Source organism: Daucus carota, chromosome 1, assembly GCF_001625215.2.
Source record: "Daucus carota subsp. sativus chromosome 1, DH1 v3.0, whole genome shotgun sequence".
Taxonomy (NCBI): Eukaryota; Viridiplantae; Streptophyta; class Magnoliopsida; order Apiales; family Apiaceae; genus Daucus; species Daucus carota.
In genome coordinates this window covers 38306251-38323021 of record NC_030381.2, presented here as the reverse complement: position 1 = coordinate 38323021, position 16771 = coordinate 38306251, and the positions used below count along the sequence as shown (strand labels likewise).

Here is a 16771-nt window from a genome sequence, read left to right as displayed (position 1 = left end):
TGTGTTTATTTAAATCGAGTAAAGTTGGTGTTATTCTTAATCGGTGGAAAATCAGGTTTCAAAAGAGATGAATTAGTATTAGAATTACTTTTCTAAAAGAACTGTGCTATTAGATTTGATTTCCTTTGAAATTTTCAAAGGAGAAAGTTAGGGTCTAGTGGTCTACTTTAGTAATCATTTATATGAAAAAAATAAATCTTTATTTTTCTTTACAAGGTGCATTCTTTTGTAATTTTTTTGGATATAAATATTATAAAGGTGTTTCATATTCGTTATTTGACAAAAAATATGAGTTTTATTTAATAGTAAAAACAATTATGTACTTTTTCTTCTTCAAAAAGTCTTTATTTATGAAAAATAAGACTATTCAAGCGGTCACTGTATATATCAAATTTCATCTCATTTTTTCAAATGACGCGGCAAACAAATATATAATTTAATTGAGTGATTTATATACATAGAGGTCAGATGGTGGACTATTTGTAAGAGAAAGCAATCCAATATTATCAACTAAAACTTGAAAAAAAATGGAAAATTTTTCTTTTCAAAGATCCACATGAGATTTGTGATAATTTATGTATTCATTGACTTGTATCATAAATGTTCTATCCATCTTTATTAAATAATTAAATCAAATTATTTGATATATATTGATTTAAAATGTTATTTTTATTGTTCATAAACTTGTTAAAATATTTAAAATCATTTATTTTCTTATCTATATTTTTAAATATTATTTTGGATATTTTTATAATAAATTTAATATTATAAATAATATTCTGGGACACATATTTACTATTTTATTTTCTTTAAACACCAAACAAGCCGGGGCATATGCTCAGAAGGCAGAAAGTATGACACTATGAATGTATCGTATAGTTGGAATAAGGTGAGCAGATGAGGGGTAGTATGGTAAATGGACATGAGAAATTTGGTAGAGTGGAGACGGAACCGTTGTCGCCACGTGATTTGGAGTCCACCGCACACGCAAAAAACTGCTGTCTTTTTTGTCTTTTGCATATTATATTCATTTTTTCTTCACAAATTTTTACGCAACGTAAGAAAATGTCTTTTCTTACTTTCACTCAATTTTTTACTGTTTCCAACTGCCTGATTTTGGGAATGTTCTACGAGAAAAGGCACAATTGTTAATGTTACAATATTTTGTACTCAACCTCATTTTTTATACGTATAGCTGAACACAGTGCTCCAAATTTGTTTGTTAATCTAGGACTTTTTTTCTAATAGTGTGAATGAAAATAATTTGGGTGCTGATTTATGCACAACCTAAAATTATTTATACATACTGTTTATTTTTTTTGGATAATTTGCCCTCAATTCTTTTAACAATGTTTTGTTTTTCTATTTACTCAAGATATTATCTTTCTTAATATTCATAGTTGCGTAAATAGCAATCAAAAAAATCGTTCTTTCTTTCCTATGCTTCAAGTGATTTGCAGTACTTGCTTTAGGTGGATTTGTCTTGCCAAAAGATAAATTATTACAGTGCATCTTTGAAAAAATAGTTTTTAGAAAATAGCTATGATAATTGCCGTTTTTCTTTGTCAATAACATCCATCCATGATGGATATGGGGTTATTGGACTTCACCATTGATGTATGCGCAAAATGCTAAAGCAATAAATGAATTTCTGAGAAAGAGTTGGAGACATGTAAATGCACTTATAAGATAAGGTTACTAACAAGAATTTCATACACACTTTGCATCTGGCAGCTTTTTCTTAACTCAATAGAACTACTGGGAAGGAAAAAACACACAATACCTTCGTTATTAGAGTTGCTAGAAGGTCCTGAATCAGAAAAGTGTGTGAAAAATTCTGAAAGATTCTCAGCATTATTTGATTTGATCAGATCAATTAGTTGATTTAACTCCAACAATTCTCCATCAGTAGTATGAGACTGAAAGTTTTCTTCTTCGGGACTCTCCATGAATGCTAGGGTTTTAACTTGTCGATGAAACGGGAGGACAACAGAAGAAAGCGATAGTAATTATAAGACTTGCAACTATAAATATTAAGGAAGATAATAAATTGAGTAAATAGAAAAACAAAACATTGTTAAAAGAATTGAGGGTAAGTTAGTCCAAAAAAGATAGAGGGTGTGCATAAATAAGTTTGGAGTGTGCATAAATCAGCACCCTTTAAAAATCGAACGATGTCTTCGCGTGTGATGTTGATAATTATTTCCACCTACATATTATTAGAAAAAAAGCCTTAGGCATTGGTTATTTTCTGAACCGATATCTAAATTTCACGATAACATCAATTAAAAAAAAATAATGTTTGAAATGACCTTAACATCGGTCGTCTAAGTAACCAAGATTTGAGCACCGATGTAGGCGGAATTGTGGTAGCGACATAATTTCATGTCGAACACAAGTCATGTAATCGAAATATAGTGGAGGCTCCGACCTGACTTTTGATTATACCGTCGTCCCTGACTCACTCTTGATTATTATATCAACGTTTTAAAAGAGATGGGTGTTTGAAGAGTTATTCAAAAATCTTGGAGATAAATTTTATTTTGTTTCTATATAAAACTTTAATGTATGTTGTGGTTGATGCATAAATGTTATGGTTAGACTCCAAATTTTGGGGAGCAATTTTTTTCACTCACTCGGTATATGTGATTAATTTAACAAGCAATACTGTAAGCACTATATTTAATATAAGATATATTATAAAATGACATGATACTGAAGACGTGACGATTTCAAACAATTTGATTAGAAAGATTAATATATAGAAAGGTGTGTATGATAAATATATTTTTGCATTAATTTTTATATTCAATTTGGTATCTCTAGCATATTCTTAACTTAAAATGAGACTTTATATCATTATAATAATATAATAACATATGCACAACGATGATTACAATATATTTTATGAAAAAATGAAATAATAAGAGCAAGTTTTATGTTAAAACATCTATGACATCAATTAATAATACATATAATGATTTAAAATAATTGTATTTAGTTATTATTTATTTTTTTCAACCAAATTCGTGAATATCCCATTACAACATCATTTTCAATTACGATCATCACTGTTCATTATATATATCAAATAATATATTGATGTAAGGAATTTTAGACAGTTGATAATAACTATAATCAACCGTACTCGGTTAGTGATGGTTGCTGGTGAAGATAATCGAAAATCCATTTGTATAAATATCTATTTAATTAACAAAATTAAATAATAATTAAAATATAATTATTATAATCATAATTTCTGGTCTCTATGATTTAAGTGGATTTTTTGTAAAATGAGTATTTTTTTAATTTTTTGGGATACACATTTGTCGAATAAATATGCTGCATAGACGGGATATCCTGTTAACAAATGCGTCCCAAAACCTCAAAACAACCTATCCCTTAAAAAAACAAATAAATAACCCTATCCCTTTTAAAATGGCTAATTTCATAAGCTTTATTAAAAAATACATTATTTTTAGCATTTCACCCGCGGAGTATATACAAACAAAATGAGTAACGAGAACGGGGTTGATAACGGCAGAACGTTGAGTGGATTCTAGTGTCCCGTTGCACCACCAGCTGAACTTTGTATACGTTTGACTCCACTTGTCTTCTCTTTCTCTCCACTTGTCCTTCCCTCTCCCTCTCTGTATTTGCGCCCCAAATCCCAACCCTCTCCCTCCTGTATATATACACTCAGTATTTACATCCCACAACTCACCACTACAGCTACAAAACAAGCTCCCCCCACCCCACCCCTGTCTTCTCTCTTCATTCCTTCTCACCCCCCCTCTCTCTGTTCCTCCCCTGTTCTGAACCATCTCTCGCCCAAATCTCTCTCTCTCTCTCTCCCCCACTCTCTCTAAATCTCTCCCAAATCTCTCTCTCTCTCTCTCCCACTCTCTCTAAATCTCTCCCAAATCTCTCTCTCTCTCTTTCTCTCTCTCTCTCTCTCTCTCTCTCTCTCTCCCACTGATATATATTAAGAACGCAGGGGGTCATTTCTCTTCACACATGGCTGGTGATAGTCAAGTTAATATCAGCGAAGCGAAGGTATTGCTTTCAATACTCATGAATCTTTATTGTCACCTGATATTTTTATCTTGTTAAAAGTTTCTTTAAACTTTATCTACTTTGGAGGTGATTTATTATCAACATCATAGCATGTGTGTATCTTTCATTAAGCTAGTTCTGCTAAATCATTAAATTTTGATAAGCTAGTTCATTTTTCCAAAGAAACAATAGCTAGATAAGGTCTTGGCTCAAAATACAAATTAAAAGCTGATAATTTGATTTGTAATACTTATACTATGATCTGTATTTTATGATTTGTAGAGTTTAATGAAACACGGTATCATTTGTTTGTACTTATGTTGAGATCAAAGTTCTTAATTAATTGCATCTTTTTACAAAAAAAAAACATGTAGAGAAAGAGTTTTAATAATCTTCTCTGTTAACTTGCAGAGAGTTGTTCCATTGCACACATGGATCCTGATATCAAATTTCAAAGTATCTTACAACATGCTTCGCCGTCCTGATGGCACATTTAATCGAGATTTGGCTGAGTATCTTGAACGCAAAGTCCCTCCCAACGCAGTTCCTGTCAATGGGGTTTACTCATTTGATGTTGTGCATCGTGCCACAAATCTTTTGACCCGTGTTTATCGATCAGCCCCAAACAATGAAGCTCCTCCCTATGGCATTGTTGAGCTTGAAAACCCCTTGAGCACTACTGAAATTGTGCCTGTCATCATTTTTTATCATGGAGGGAGCTTTACTCATTCCTCGGTCAATAGTGCAATTTATGATACATTTTGTCGACGTCTTGTTGGCATTTGTAATGCTGTTGTGGTGTCTGTAGACTATAGGCGATCGCCTGAACATCGATACCCTTGTGCTTATGATGATGGATGGGAAGCTCTTAAATGGGTACATTCAAGAACTTGGCTTAAAAGTGGAAAAGATTCTAAAGTTCATGTCTTTTTAGCTGGTGATAGCTCAGGTGGTAATATAGCTCACCATGTTGCTGTAAGAGCTGCAGAATCAGGAGTTGAAGTATTGGGGAATATACTACTTCATCCATTTTTCGGAGGACAAGAACGAAAGGAATCCGAGACAAGGTTGGATGGGAAGTACTTTGTGACAATTCAAGATAGGGACTGGTACTGGAGAGCTTATTTACCAGAAGGCGAGGACAGAGATCACCCAGCTTGTAATATTTTCGGTCCAAGGTCTAAATCCATCAAAGGGTTGTCAAATTTTCCGAAGAGCCTAGTCTGCGTTGCTGGTCTGGATCTGATTCAAGATTGGCAATTGGCTTACGTCGAAGGCCTTAAGAAAGAAGGGCAAGAGGTAGAGCTTCTCTACTTAAAGGAGGCAACGATCGGTTTCTATTTCCTGCCAAATAATGACCATTTCTACAGCCTAATGGAGAAGATCAAAAACTTTGTAAATCCTAACTGTTAGTATGCTTACTTCTAGCCTTTACATAACATAAAGATCAGTTGCTTAAGTTTACGGCTATAATTATCGAAACCTATTTCAGATTAGTATGTGGGAACAAGATGTTCATGTATGTAATGTAAATTTCTATGATATACTATAATTTTTACAGACTTCTCTGGTGATCTTCATGGCTCTGTGTTAGACTGTTTGATGCTCTCAGTATCTTGAACCATTGGCTGGATGTTAACAGAAAATGACTCTACAACTTTGTAAAGAACACTCATACTATAGTTGTTAACTTCTTTTGCTTGCAAATTAGTTGCATACCAGACAATATGATTTGTCAATTTGTCCAAATACTTTGTATTTCATTCATCCCATTAGGAATTACAACTCTGATTCACTGCATAAAGCCAAACAGACTTTTCTTCCCTTCTGATTTTTTTTATCTAATATTCTCATTCACAAAATATTACTATTGACTTTAACCTATTAAATTATGAATAAAAGACCAAGACTTCATAACTAAGTGTTATAAGTTTAAATATTCACCATTGACCTAGACTCCAAATTGTAAATTAAAATTGGGATTCAGCAAAAATTAGAATCCAACAAAATATGATAAAAACAAATGTAATTATTATTAAATTGTTGTACTAGCATCTAAATGTCCAAAATTAGGGATTGTAGAAATCTTTTGATAATGGGGGTCTGCTTGAGTCTCTGTCAAGTGTTTGATTGCTTCTTACAATGGATGTGTTGAATTGGAGTTTGGGATAATGGCAAATCACAAGAATGAGATTTATTTTGATAGGAGGAACTCAACTACTAGTGCTAGGGGTTGTTGGAAGTATTCAAAGGGACCACTCATCAACAAACCCTACAAACTCTCTTTTATTTCTTGGATCTATCTCACAAACAACTAAGGAACTTTGCAGTGTTGCTTCTTCCTACTATTTCTTCAACTTTTCTAGCTTCTCACTTAATACAAATTTTTAGACTGCTTCTTGACCATGGAAAAATTAACAAGGTTGTTAGAATAGTGAAGACAGATCATTTCAGACAGTGAATCATTTGAAAAGCTAGGATATAACTTCTCTGTTCTCTCCCTGTACACTTCTTGCCGACTAATTCTCGACAAACAAATTGAAATTAGTAAAATTTTACTCATTTTTCGAGATTATTCATCTATATAATTGGGAAATATAGTTAAACAAATTTTGCTATTATTGTTAAACAAATTTAGTAAATTGAGATCATTTTTGGGAGTTGGGACCAATTCTTACTTTGACGAGTTTATTAATTTATCTTATACACATTTATCAATATTTTGTTATTATTATTTGTTCTGAACTTTCCTGTTCTTAAAATGAAAATTTGCAAAAATATTCATTGTTCCAATTTTTTTTTACAAAAATAAGGCCAAGTTGCAAATGTGATTCCAATGCTGATTGAAAGCAGTTGATTTTCGAGTTGCAACAAATCAACAATTGCAATTGAGGTCATATCATATTTTTAGAAATAAAATTTGCAAATTTGAGTATTTTTTAAAAAAAGTTCTTAAAATAGTGATTTAAATGGAAGAAAAAAAGCTAAACTTGTATAGAAAATCGTTTGGAAAAATTTCTAATTTCCATTTATTTACAATGAAGCAAAGTTTGACACATGCAGAGAGCATTTGTGGAAATCACCAACAAGAAGAAACAAAGTGCTAAAAACCTAGACAAGAAATTCAAACCATTTGTTTTACTTGACTTTCTTCACCATCTTTTATTTTCCACCTACAATATTTTGTATTATAATATTAAATACAGTATATGCAATGTGTTGCATCCCTGTTCGCAACCGCTAGCTTTTATTATTACTCGGTCTAAATTGCGATTATTGAATGATCTTGTTAGTTTTGTCTGTTAGCGTGTTGCTTTCTTTGCCCTCTGCGTGTTCGCATTCTCATCTCGCATGAATCATGTACTAAATTTTCAATTCTTGCTATCGATTATTCGGCATGTTTGAAAGTACCGTTAAGAATTGCTATACTGTTAGGAAAAGTGCGGGTGAAAAAAAATGTTAATGTATAAATCAAATAACTGTTTGGTAATTTTTGATATTTGCTTATGTGTCGAGCTCTCTGTTCTGTTCGAGACGTATACAATCGAACTGGACAGACGAATGCATACTTCGAACATAAAATGTATTGACAAGTTCTAAACTCCAGTAGGTAAAAACACTAAAAGCTGTCAAAAGAACAGAGGGTAGAACTGGGAAGAAACAAAGCAAGAGGTCAAGTCCGAAAAGGCTGTGTTATTTCAAGATGTTAGAGTTTGGTACAACTGAAGTGACTGATGGATTGTCATTTGTCTTTTTATCATTTCTTGACAAGTGTGAAAAATCATGTACATGAAATGATGTTGATGATGTTAGATACAGCAGTACAGCACCCAACACACTACTAGTGCTGCAAGAACCGAAGAGATGGAATTGTTTGTGTACAAGGAATCTCACTTCATTATTGTCGTATAACTAGAAAGGGTAATTTCACATTACTTTCACAATTTCTTTATACCCCTGTCCTCACATGGTCTGATTATTTATTTGCCATACTTGTCCCAAGCGTCTCAAATGTAAATACTTCTGGTAACGGTCTCTTGTTCTGATGATATCGTCCTGCAGAAAAAATGTACATTGTTCGGATCTTATCTACCGATGATCTCTTGGCTCATCTGGTCGAGGATTTGAAGCTTGTCCTTAGATGTGCAGTGTGCACGCGTGTTTATATATTTCTGAATTTTCGAGTTAGTTCATCCAGTGGCTCCTATATAATTAATAAAATAGAGACGATATTGAATATAAACAACTAATTAGAACAAGTAATCTATGTATCTGAGATTTATTTGTAATCCAATTTTGTGCTAATAACATTGTAAAAATTTCACTTGGAATTCTAATTATACTGTACAGACCAAGGAACCTGTCATCAAGAAAACAGATGGAATAAGATTCATAATAGTCCAAACACAAGGTCAAGCTACAAAGTTCCTTAACCAGAGGGCAAAAAATTCATTCAGCGACAAGGATAAAGATCCCAGACCGCCAAATACAAAAAGATGAAACTATTTATATTATCTGATTCATGGAGCTGAGATGCAATTTAATAAATCATTTCAAGCATTGGAAACTATTTGTATCCTAGTTATGAATATTAACAAAATTATAACAGGTTTTAAACAACATTTCAAACTGCATCCTACATGAACAGCAATTAGTCGAGAGATAGACAAACAGCAAGATCACTTCATAGGATAGTACCAAACAGATTATACATGTGCCCTGAATTTATACCTGCCCATAGTCCAAACAGATTATTGTATCCGCACCTGCCTCCTTTGAGCACTATGGCGCTGATAGTTCCTTATCCTGAACCAAATATTAGGCATTCTCTATTATCAGCAGTGACTTCGTTGACAACCTACTCAAGGAAAATAATTCTCCAGAGAACTTCTCTAGAACCAACAATGATCTACCAACAATTAATGGTCCTTCAAGGCTTATTGTTTACAGAGCATGCAAATGCAACATCTCTGAATTTTATGTTTACTGTAAATAAGGTGTATATAAACATCTCACTAAAGGGTTGTCATATTGTTGCAGAGTGTGTACTGATGTGATGTGCAATACACACTCGCAGCAGATCTTATTGTGTCCTTGACATCCAACAATTTACATGGTTCACGACTTCATGAAGGTGTCCAAGGAATAAACCTACATAGCAGAAAAGGGTGGGTAAAAATAAAATAAAATAAAATAAAAGTGACAGCGTGCAGTAAAAACAGTAAATAACAAAGTATCCGAGTCTTATGTTATTTTCGGTGCTCTTCATCCTGTTATATCATTTAATTACTTGTCATATTGCAGTAGAAACCTCCAGCAAATATTCAGAGTATGGACTGGGTACCATGCCTAAATTATATGGATGCATTTCTGAAAGATTAAAATTGCATCAGCAGTGGGAAGGGCCATGGCATCGATGCAAGCATCTACATCTAGCAGCAAGCCTGGCAGATACTTCGAGAAGGACAGACGATCTCAAAACCCTATGAGAGAGATCGTAAGGAAGATTTAACAGATCAGAAGGAAGATTTAACAGATCAAGACGGTGAACAATAATAAGAAGTATCTAATAGTCACAACTAATTTATGTAAAAATTATACAATCCTATTTATTAAACTTTAACCCGTTTGACCTCATGAGTTGCCAATAGTACAAGACTGTAGCTTTGCAACATTGATATATATAATAAAAGCAATCCGCAATTCTTTTCAGAAATTTCTTAAACTGATCAAATGCCCCTATAATTTGATGTGAGAATCCATAAATGACAAAACCAAGATGATATTACTTGATTATATTGACTTTTTTATTAAAAAAGCAATCGACATATGTCTATCAGACTTGCATCAACTGTTCTAAAAGTTAATAAAACCCAGGTTATGCCGACTCAGTGACTCTTTACCAGAGTCAGACAAGTTCCTGATATATTCCGCAGACAAACATTTTATAAAATTGTGCGGCCAGATAATCAGGCAACAAGAAGATAACAAAAAAAAAAAAGCAGCAACCCTTTACGGAAGCTTTTATGAAATTTTTTTTTGAGACTGAAAAAAAATATTGAGCAAGTGATCCGAATATGTGCCAGAAGACATAAAGGCTTTTAGTATCAGAAAGCATAAGAACATTAGCAGATAACAGGTAGAAGAACCAGAGACCTGAGCTATGTTTGTTTCATCTTATTCGTAACACCAGAATTTGGCCTATTTACTCTAAGGGGGTGCTTGGTTCATGGTTAATGAGCCCGGTTAACGGGAATCGGAACCTTAATCCCATAACAAGTGTTTGGATTAGTTATTTGGTCCCATGGAATGGGAACCCCAATCCTTTTAGGTGGTTAAATCATACCCTTCCCACCCCTTGGGATACCATACTATTCCCATTCCCATTAACCCTCCATTCCCATTCCCGATTCCCATTCCCAACCTCAATCCAAACGCCCCCTAATTTTCTTACTGCATGATTTTCTTTTTTATCAAGCGAACTATATTTCAATCACTTTGTAGTACAAAGACGGGGTGGGATTAAAAATTTTACCTGAGATAAATGAGAAAGTGAGCATTTACCCAAAAATAAGAAAAAGAAAGTGAGCAATAATAGTATATAGGACTATTTTGAGGGATTCAGTATGATAAAATGAATGCAAATTGAGTATTCAGGATAGCCTAGTGGTAAATAATCACGCACATAACTCAAATGGAGGTTAAATCCCCGACTTTCCTTGTGTCGTCATGTCACAAGAGAAGAGAAGAGGCGTATTCACTATGCTTCAATGCAAGGAAGCATTTTACCATTTGTATGGTGAAATTTTCTTCAACGTTTGAAGTATGTTATAAACATATGAATTTTAATTTTGATTTGAGTGCTTGACACTTAAAATTGATATTACTTGGTTCAATAGTAATCATATTTTAGGAAATGGAAACATATCTAATTTTTTAGAATATACATATAAACATATTGATGTTATACTGCAATAAGGATTTCAGACACACCCCAGATTGAACCAGGGAGCTAAAAATTTTAAAAAAAAATATAACATATATATTTTTTTACTAATAAATTTAAAAACTAAGAAAGGAGGATCAATCCAAAAAAGTATAAACATAATTTTTTAATATACGAGACCAAATATAAACAACAATGGTCGATTGCTTTCTCAATGATAACAGGACACGGTTAAGTATTGAAGGGGTGACAAAAGATGCACAGTTGACAAGACGAAACCAAAAAATTAGCAGATAAAATTAGCTATAAATTATATAAAACTGGCCTTACACATGCAGTTATTGGCTATGCCCTCAGGGTGCATATATTGAAAAAGCATTATGATTCCACTGTATTGCTTGGAATTCCATATCCATGCGTACACATAACTCCCAAAACCTGGTCAAGTTTATGCTTTTGTCCATGTTCTAAGTAGGCTCTGTGCAATATAAGAAAAGTTCCTGGGGTGGTCTGTATACATAAGTTTTTCATCTCATAAAGAACACCCTCCATTTCAGCAAGACGATTTTGTGATGAATACAGGATCATTTTACAGTGATACCAGGAGCGGCGGATTTTCCACCCAGCACGTTCTGCACGCTTAACAAAGTTTGCAAGCTTATCCACGGCATTGGCTCGGTAATAGCTAGAAACTATACAACGCATTACATTTACTGTTGTGATGGAGGTGCAACGCTCAAAGGCCTCCTCTATATAGCTTTCCATCGCATCCAAAATATTCTCTTGGGCATATAACTTAATTAAAATCGCATTCAACCAAGGCTTATAATCATTCTTCGGAATTAGCCCAAGTAATTCCTCAATCCTATTTACTCTATTGCTGCTAGTGCTCTCACAGTAAGCATATATCATTGCCCTTATCAGTGAAAATTCCTTGTGCTCAAGAAGATGGTAACTAATTAGCTCATATATCTCTTCCATCTTTTTCAATTCACCAGAATATGCATATCCTCGAAGCATCATCATGTGGGTGTTTACATCAGGCTTTATGCCTCTTGCCTCCATTACAGCATAAGTCTTCTCCATGCTATCCCACATCGATGCTGTAAAATACCCGCTAATAAGCGCATTGTAAGTAGTCCGATTGGGAAAAATGTTTAAATTCTTCATCTCCTGCAACATAGCTTCCATCTGATCAATAAACCTCAACCGGCCAAACACAGAGAGAAGAATATTGTAAGTTACAACTGTTGGCCTACAAGACTTGTCCATCTTAAAATCCCGAAAAAGCAACTGACACATATATGTATACTCGTTATGCATATAAGCACCCATAAGCGCATTGTAGGTTGTAGCTGTCTTGATTCTTTTGTTTGCTGCCTCGGTAAAAAGCTCAACCGCAAGAGCAACGTTCCTTGATCTACCAGCAATCCTGATAGCTTTAGCATACTCTTCTGATGTCATTGGTAACGGGAAGTCATCATCTGCTAGTTTCCTTCTCCAATTACAAACCTATATCAGCATCAAATCCATTATAAAAAACACATAGATAAAAGGAACATCACTATTATCCACAAATGATATACTCATGCCACTAACCCCCTAGCCCCTTTTAATGGCTTAATACCTTCATATCTTTTCACACAATGAACTACCGACCCAACCAAAAGTCTAAAACCTTGTTCTATAACAAGCATTAATACTCAAATAGTCCAATTCCATTACATCACCAAATTAAAAACTCTTAACATTATAAAAAAACCAGTGTTGTAAAAAACGGGAATCGGACTAAGTCACAGAACAAGGATTAATCGGAGATTAATTGAATTGTTCGGGATTAATTGGATTGATCGGTGATTAATCAGACATTTAATCAGTTCGGCGAGCTACGGAACAGGGATTAATCGGTGATTAATCGTGATTAATCACCGACTTTTAGAACAGAGAAAAAAACACATAAACACATGAAATTCAATATCATAATCACAAGAGAGAAATTTTTTTTACTTCAAGCGCGCAACGAGGCCAAGACTCCAACTGCCTCAAAAGCTCAACAAATGCATTCCCATTAGCACAGCCCTTAAAAAACCACCTACCCTTTTCATCCAACACCCTAAAGATCTCATTTTGACCATACCCACTAACCCAAATCAACTCGTCTCGTAACACAGAGACCTTCTGCACAAGATCTTGCTTAGATTGAATTTCAGCATTAGACCACCTATTGTCAAACAACCCAACAATGTTTGGGAATGCATTAGAGTGAACAGCGCTTTGAGAACAATTAGAATGTGCCAAAAAGAGCCAGTTAAATCGGAGTTTAATGAAATAATTGTTAGTAATTAAAAATGGGGTTTTAGAAAAGAGGGTTTTGTGTTTAAGAAGTGATAGCTTTGATTGGGCTGATTCTGATGAAATCTTCCAAACCCTCTTCATTGTAGTTTTGTGTGTGGAGGTACATGCAGGCTACATTGAAAGTTCATGTTGTATTGTATAACATGGTCTGATCGAGTCAATTGGATGAGCCGATGAGTGATGAACTCTGTGAATATCAGTTACTATTATTAGTGGATAGGTATTCTAAATGTTTATATTATAACTTCGACATTTTTTTTCATAACTTTGACATTATTATATTGTTGAAAGTGTAGCCGCCGCCGGCCTAAGCGGAATAGGTCCTAAAATACTTCAAATTTGTATTAAGCGGGGATTAAGTGTCTTTGAAAATTAAACAGACTATCAAGTGTTTTAAGCGGTCGGATTAAGTTATAGTTAAGCGGTCAAAATGATGTTGACTTACTAATTGTTTTAATTTTAAAATATAACTATATTTATATTAAAAAATTTAAAAATATATTTCATCACAAATATTAAAAATTTAAATTTTTACCACAATATAATATTTTTTTTAAATATACTAATATTATAATTAAATATTTAATTATATTTTATTAATTCGCTTATCAACCCGCTTAAGCGTCCGTTTTACCACTTAAGTGTTAGAAGATCCTTGTACCGCTTAGAACCGATTTATGCTTTTCAATTAATAGAGTACTAAAATATATATATATTAACTATATATATATATCACATTAAATATAGAGCATTGTTAAAGATATTCAACTCTCACAAAAATATATGATTTGCAACTATATATGTAACTGGTCGTAACCTAAAATACAACTACTTTCAACCAACCTGGCAACATCATATATAATTCTAATTTGACTGTATTCTTGAAAATAAATTTGAAAATTTTAGTGATTTTACAATTTTTTTAATATATTACATTTTATGTAAATATATATGTAAAAATGATCATATATATATATGAAAACAAACTTTACACATCATATTTTCTTGTTCAACTATCTTTCCTTTTCTGAATCCATTTATAAAGCAAATTTCATACATTAACAATTTATTTTTAAACTTTGAGAAAATATCATTTTGACTGTTTCCCTAAATTTCACCAACCATGTTTTTGCAAAATTATTACACCAAGCCTCATGAAAGTGATATCTTGCGTTTTGTTTTACTTTCCAAAAATTTGATCCCAAACATTATTTTGAGCATTCAAGAATCAATATCTGTGATAAACCACCAATCAAGTACCACAATTCTTGCATTTGAAAAAATGTCAAGCTAATCCGGATACTATAATTCTATAAGCATCTATATAGTCTCTCCAATAACATATTTATTTTTTCAAATTGTTTTTTTTACACTTTTTTTTAAATCCAGGAGCTTATAATTGTCTATTTTTTTTTAAATATTTATCCACTGCAATGCTACTCCGTTCGATACTACCAATTTTATTTTTATCCATCGTAATTTCATTAAATTTCGCACACATATTAAAATATCATTAATATCAATTTCTAATCTTTGAAGTAGCTGTGAATATTGTGTTGTTACTTGATAGATACTAAACTGAATGACAGTAAAAGCCTATAAAGAAACTATGGTAAAAATTTTTTCCCCATAATCACGACAAGAATTTTTCTTTCAATCAAGGTAATATCTTCACTTTAATTTTATCATTTCATAGCAGCAATAATCCACAACTAAGCCCTTCTTTATCAGCAACCCGCATATTATTAAACATTAACTTGTTAGCTAAATGGCAGGCTTGATGCCTCATTAGCTTTGTTTTTATCAAAGAGACTATAACTAATATATGCATCTTCACATGAAATTAGAAAGCATTGGGGATTTGTTCCAAAAAAAAAAAGAAGAAAGAAAGCATTGGGGTTTTGTCTCATAAATACTACCGATGTAACATTAGTAGAATGAGAAGAGGATTTTGTAAAATATATACCCAAACTCAAGTTTTATCGATCACTGTGCCCTTCCCTTTTATTTAATTGAAAATTTTCTTCACTCCATTTATTTCACAATTTTTTTTATTGTCAGTCTTGTTTTCAATCCCTAAAAAAATGTAAAAATCTTATTTGAATCTTCAAAATTACTTGTCACATTTTATCAATTTTATCCACACTTGATCAGGTGCTCATTTATACCTTTTTCGATCTACATTTTTTATAATTTAGAGCTTTCCCCCTCTTTATATTATAATGTCCATGTCATGATCAACATCAAGAGATTACTAAATATTTCATTTGGGCCACTTGAATCACGCCAGTCTTTTTCAATAATTTGATATTTTTGCCGGTTAAATCTTGCGCTAGATTTAAATTCCTTTACCAATATGCACATGTTTAACATTTTGATGTAACATCTCTTGATTAATCCACGATCACAAGTATTTATATGATAACCATCTTGATTAATCCTATTGTGTGCACCTCTCGCATGCATATTAAGTTTCAAAGAATATATAGATGACTAAGTTATTGGCAGTTGCTTGTTACAGAGTTCTTCCTGATAATAAGATTATTTTTCTTTTTCAGTTTTGATGGAGCTCGTATACATTTGAACCTCAAGACGATCGAAAGATAATTCAAAATTATTTGATTTATTTTTTAGATTATCTAAAGTGAAATCGTTAGGCTAAGTAAAATCAGTTTATATCAATAGTTTTTGAACAAGTAAATAGTATAATAAATTATATCATAATATTCTAGTTATAGATTATTAATTGTACTTAGTCTACAAAAACGCAGGCACATATACTTTTTTCTACTTATCATTTTCTTCAACTACTTCTCGAAACGTAAACAAGGTCAACTGTCCTAACAAGAATGTCAACACCATCGTAACTTCTTCTTTCGATTGTTAGGAAGATTATTAACTGATTGTAGTTCTAATATGGCTCTTATAACTTGGCCTCATAATATTTCTATTTAACCCTATATGTGCTTTTCTTATTTAGGGTAGATTATTATGTAGCTTGTTTTTTGCCGATAATGGTAAAGACAAATTTTTCGACAGATTACAACCGTTATTTGATTAGAAATGATAAACATTTTTGGAGTACAATGGTGTATCAGACATATTCCATGAATGTTGATCTCTCTAGTGTATCGATAGCTTATATTTAGGTGTATCATCCTTAGATTTCTGAATTTCTTAAAATTTTTATACTAAGTGGTATCATTTAAAGATTACATATACTCATGCACACTATATGACTAGCATGATAATGTAAGAACTTAATGTTAGAAGCATGATTTCCTTTGATCAACACTAAATTTTTTCAGATCTTATTTTAAAAAGCTTTTCAGTGTAGTGAACTAAATTGTTTTAATATAGTCTTTGACAGAGTATCTTGCATGACAAACAACTAACCAGTCGAGTTTAGATACC

At 32.6% G+C, this 16771-nt stretch overlaps 2 protein-coding genes across 3 annotated transcripts; one reads left to right on the top strand and one right to left on the bottom strand.

Moving 5' to 3' along the window:
- Positions 1 to 3531: 3531 nt before the first annotated feature.
- Positions 3532 to 5620, top strand: LOC108200079 (gibberellin receptor GID1B). The gene is made up of 2 exons (XM_017368172.2): positions 3532 to 4056; positions 4468 to 5620. The coding sequence occupies exons 1-2, from the start codon at positions 4018 to 4020 to the stop codon at positions 5467 to 5469; spliced, it is 1041 nt and encodes a 346-aa protein (XP_017223661.1). The 5' UTR covers positions 3532 to 4017; the 3' UTR covers positions 5470 to 5620.
- Positions 5621 to 7744: 2124 nt separating this feature from the next.
- LOC108215558 (pentatricopeptide repeat-containing protein At2g30780-like) lies at positions 7745 to 13572 on the bottom strand. 2 transcript variants are annotated; one of them, XM_017388056.2, is made up of 3 exons: positions 13010 to 13572; positions 11333 to 12514; positions 7745 to 9207 (listed from the first exon to the last, which is right to left on the bottom strand). In XM_017388056.2, the coding sequence occupies exons 1-2, from the start codon at positions 13436 to 13438 to the stop codon at positions 11381 to 11383; spliced, it is 1563 nt and encodes a 520-aa protein (XP_017243545.1). In that variant the 5' UTR covers positions 13439 to 13572; the 3' UTR covers positions 7745 to 9207; positions 11333 to 11380. The 2 variants fall into 2 exon arrangements, with proteins under 2 accessions (XP_017243545.1, XP_063939066.1); XM_064082996.1 differs by lacking the exon at positions 7745 to 9207 and adding an exon at positions 9219 to 9539.
- Positions 13573 to 16771: the final 3199 nt, after the last annotated feature.

Bases quoted from the DNA above. Each gene is read 5' to 3' on its own strand.
- LOC108200079 (XM_017368172.2), top strand. From the start codon at position 4,018: ATGGCTGGTGATAGTCAAGTTAATATCAGCGAAGCGAAG. The intron at 4,057-4,467 runs GTATTGCTTTCA...GTTAACTTGCAG, and splicing joins TTAATATCAGCGAAGCGAAG to AGAGTTGTTCCATTGCACAC.
- LOC108215558 (XM_017388056.2), bottom strand. From the start codon at position 13,438: ATGAAGAGGGTTTGGAAGATTTCATCAGAATCAGCCCAATCAAAGCTA. The intron at 12,515-13,009 runs GTAAAAAAAATT...ATGCTGATATAG, and splicing joins GGCCTCGTTGCGCGCTTGAA to GTTTGTAATTGGAGAAGGAA.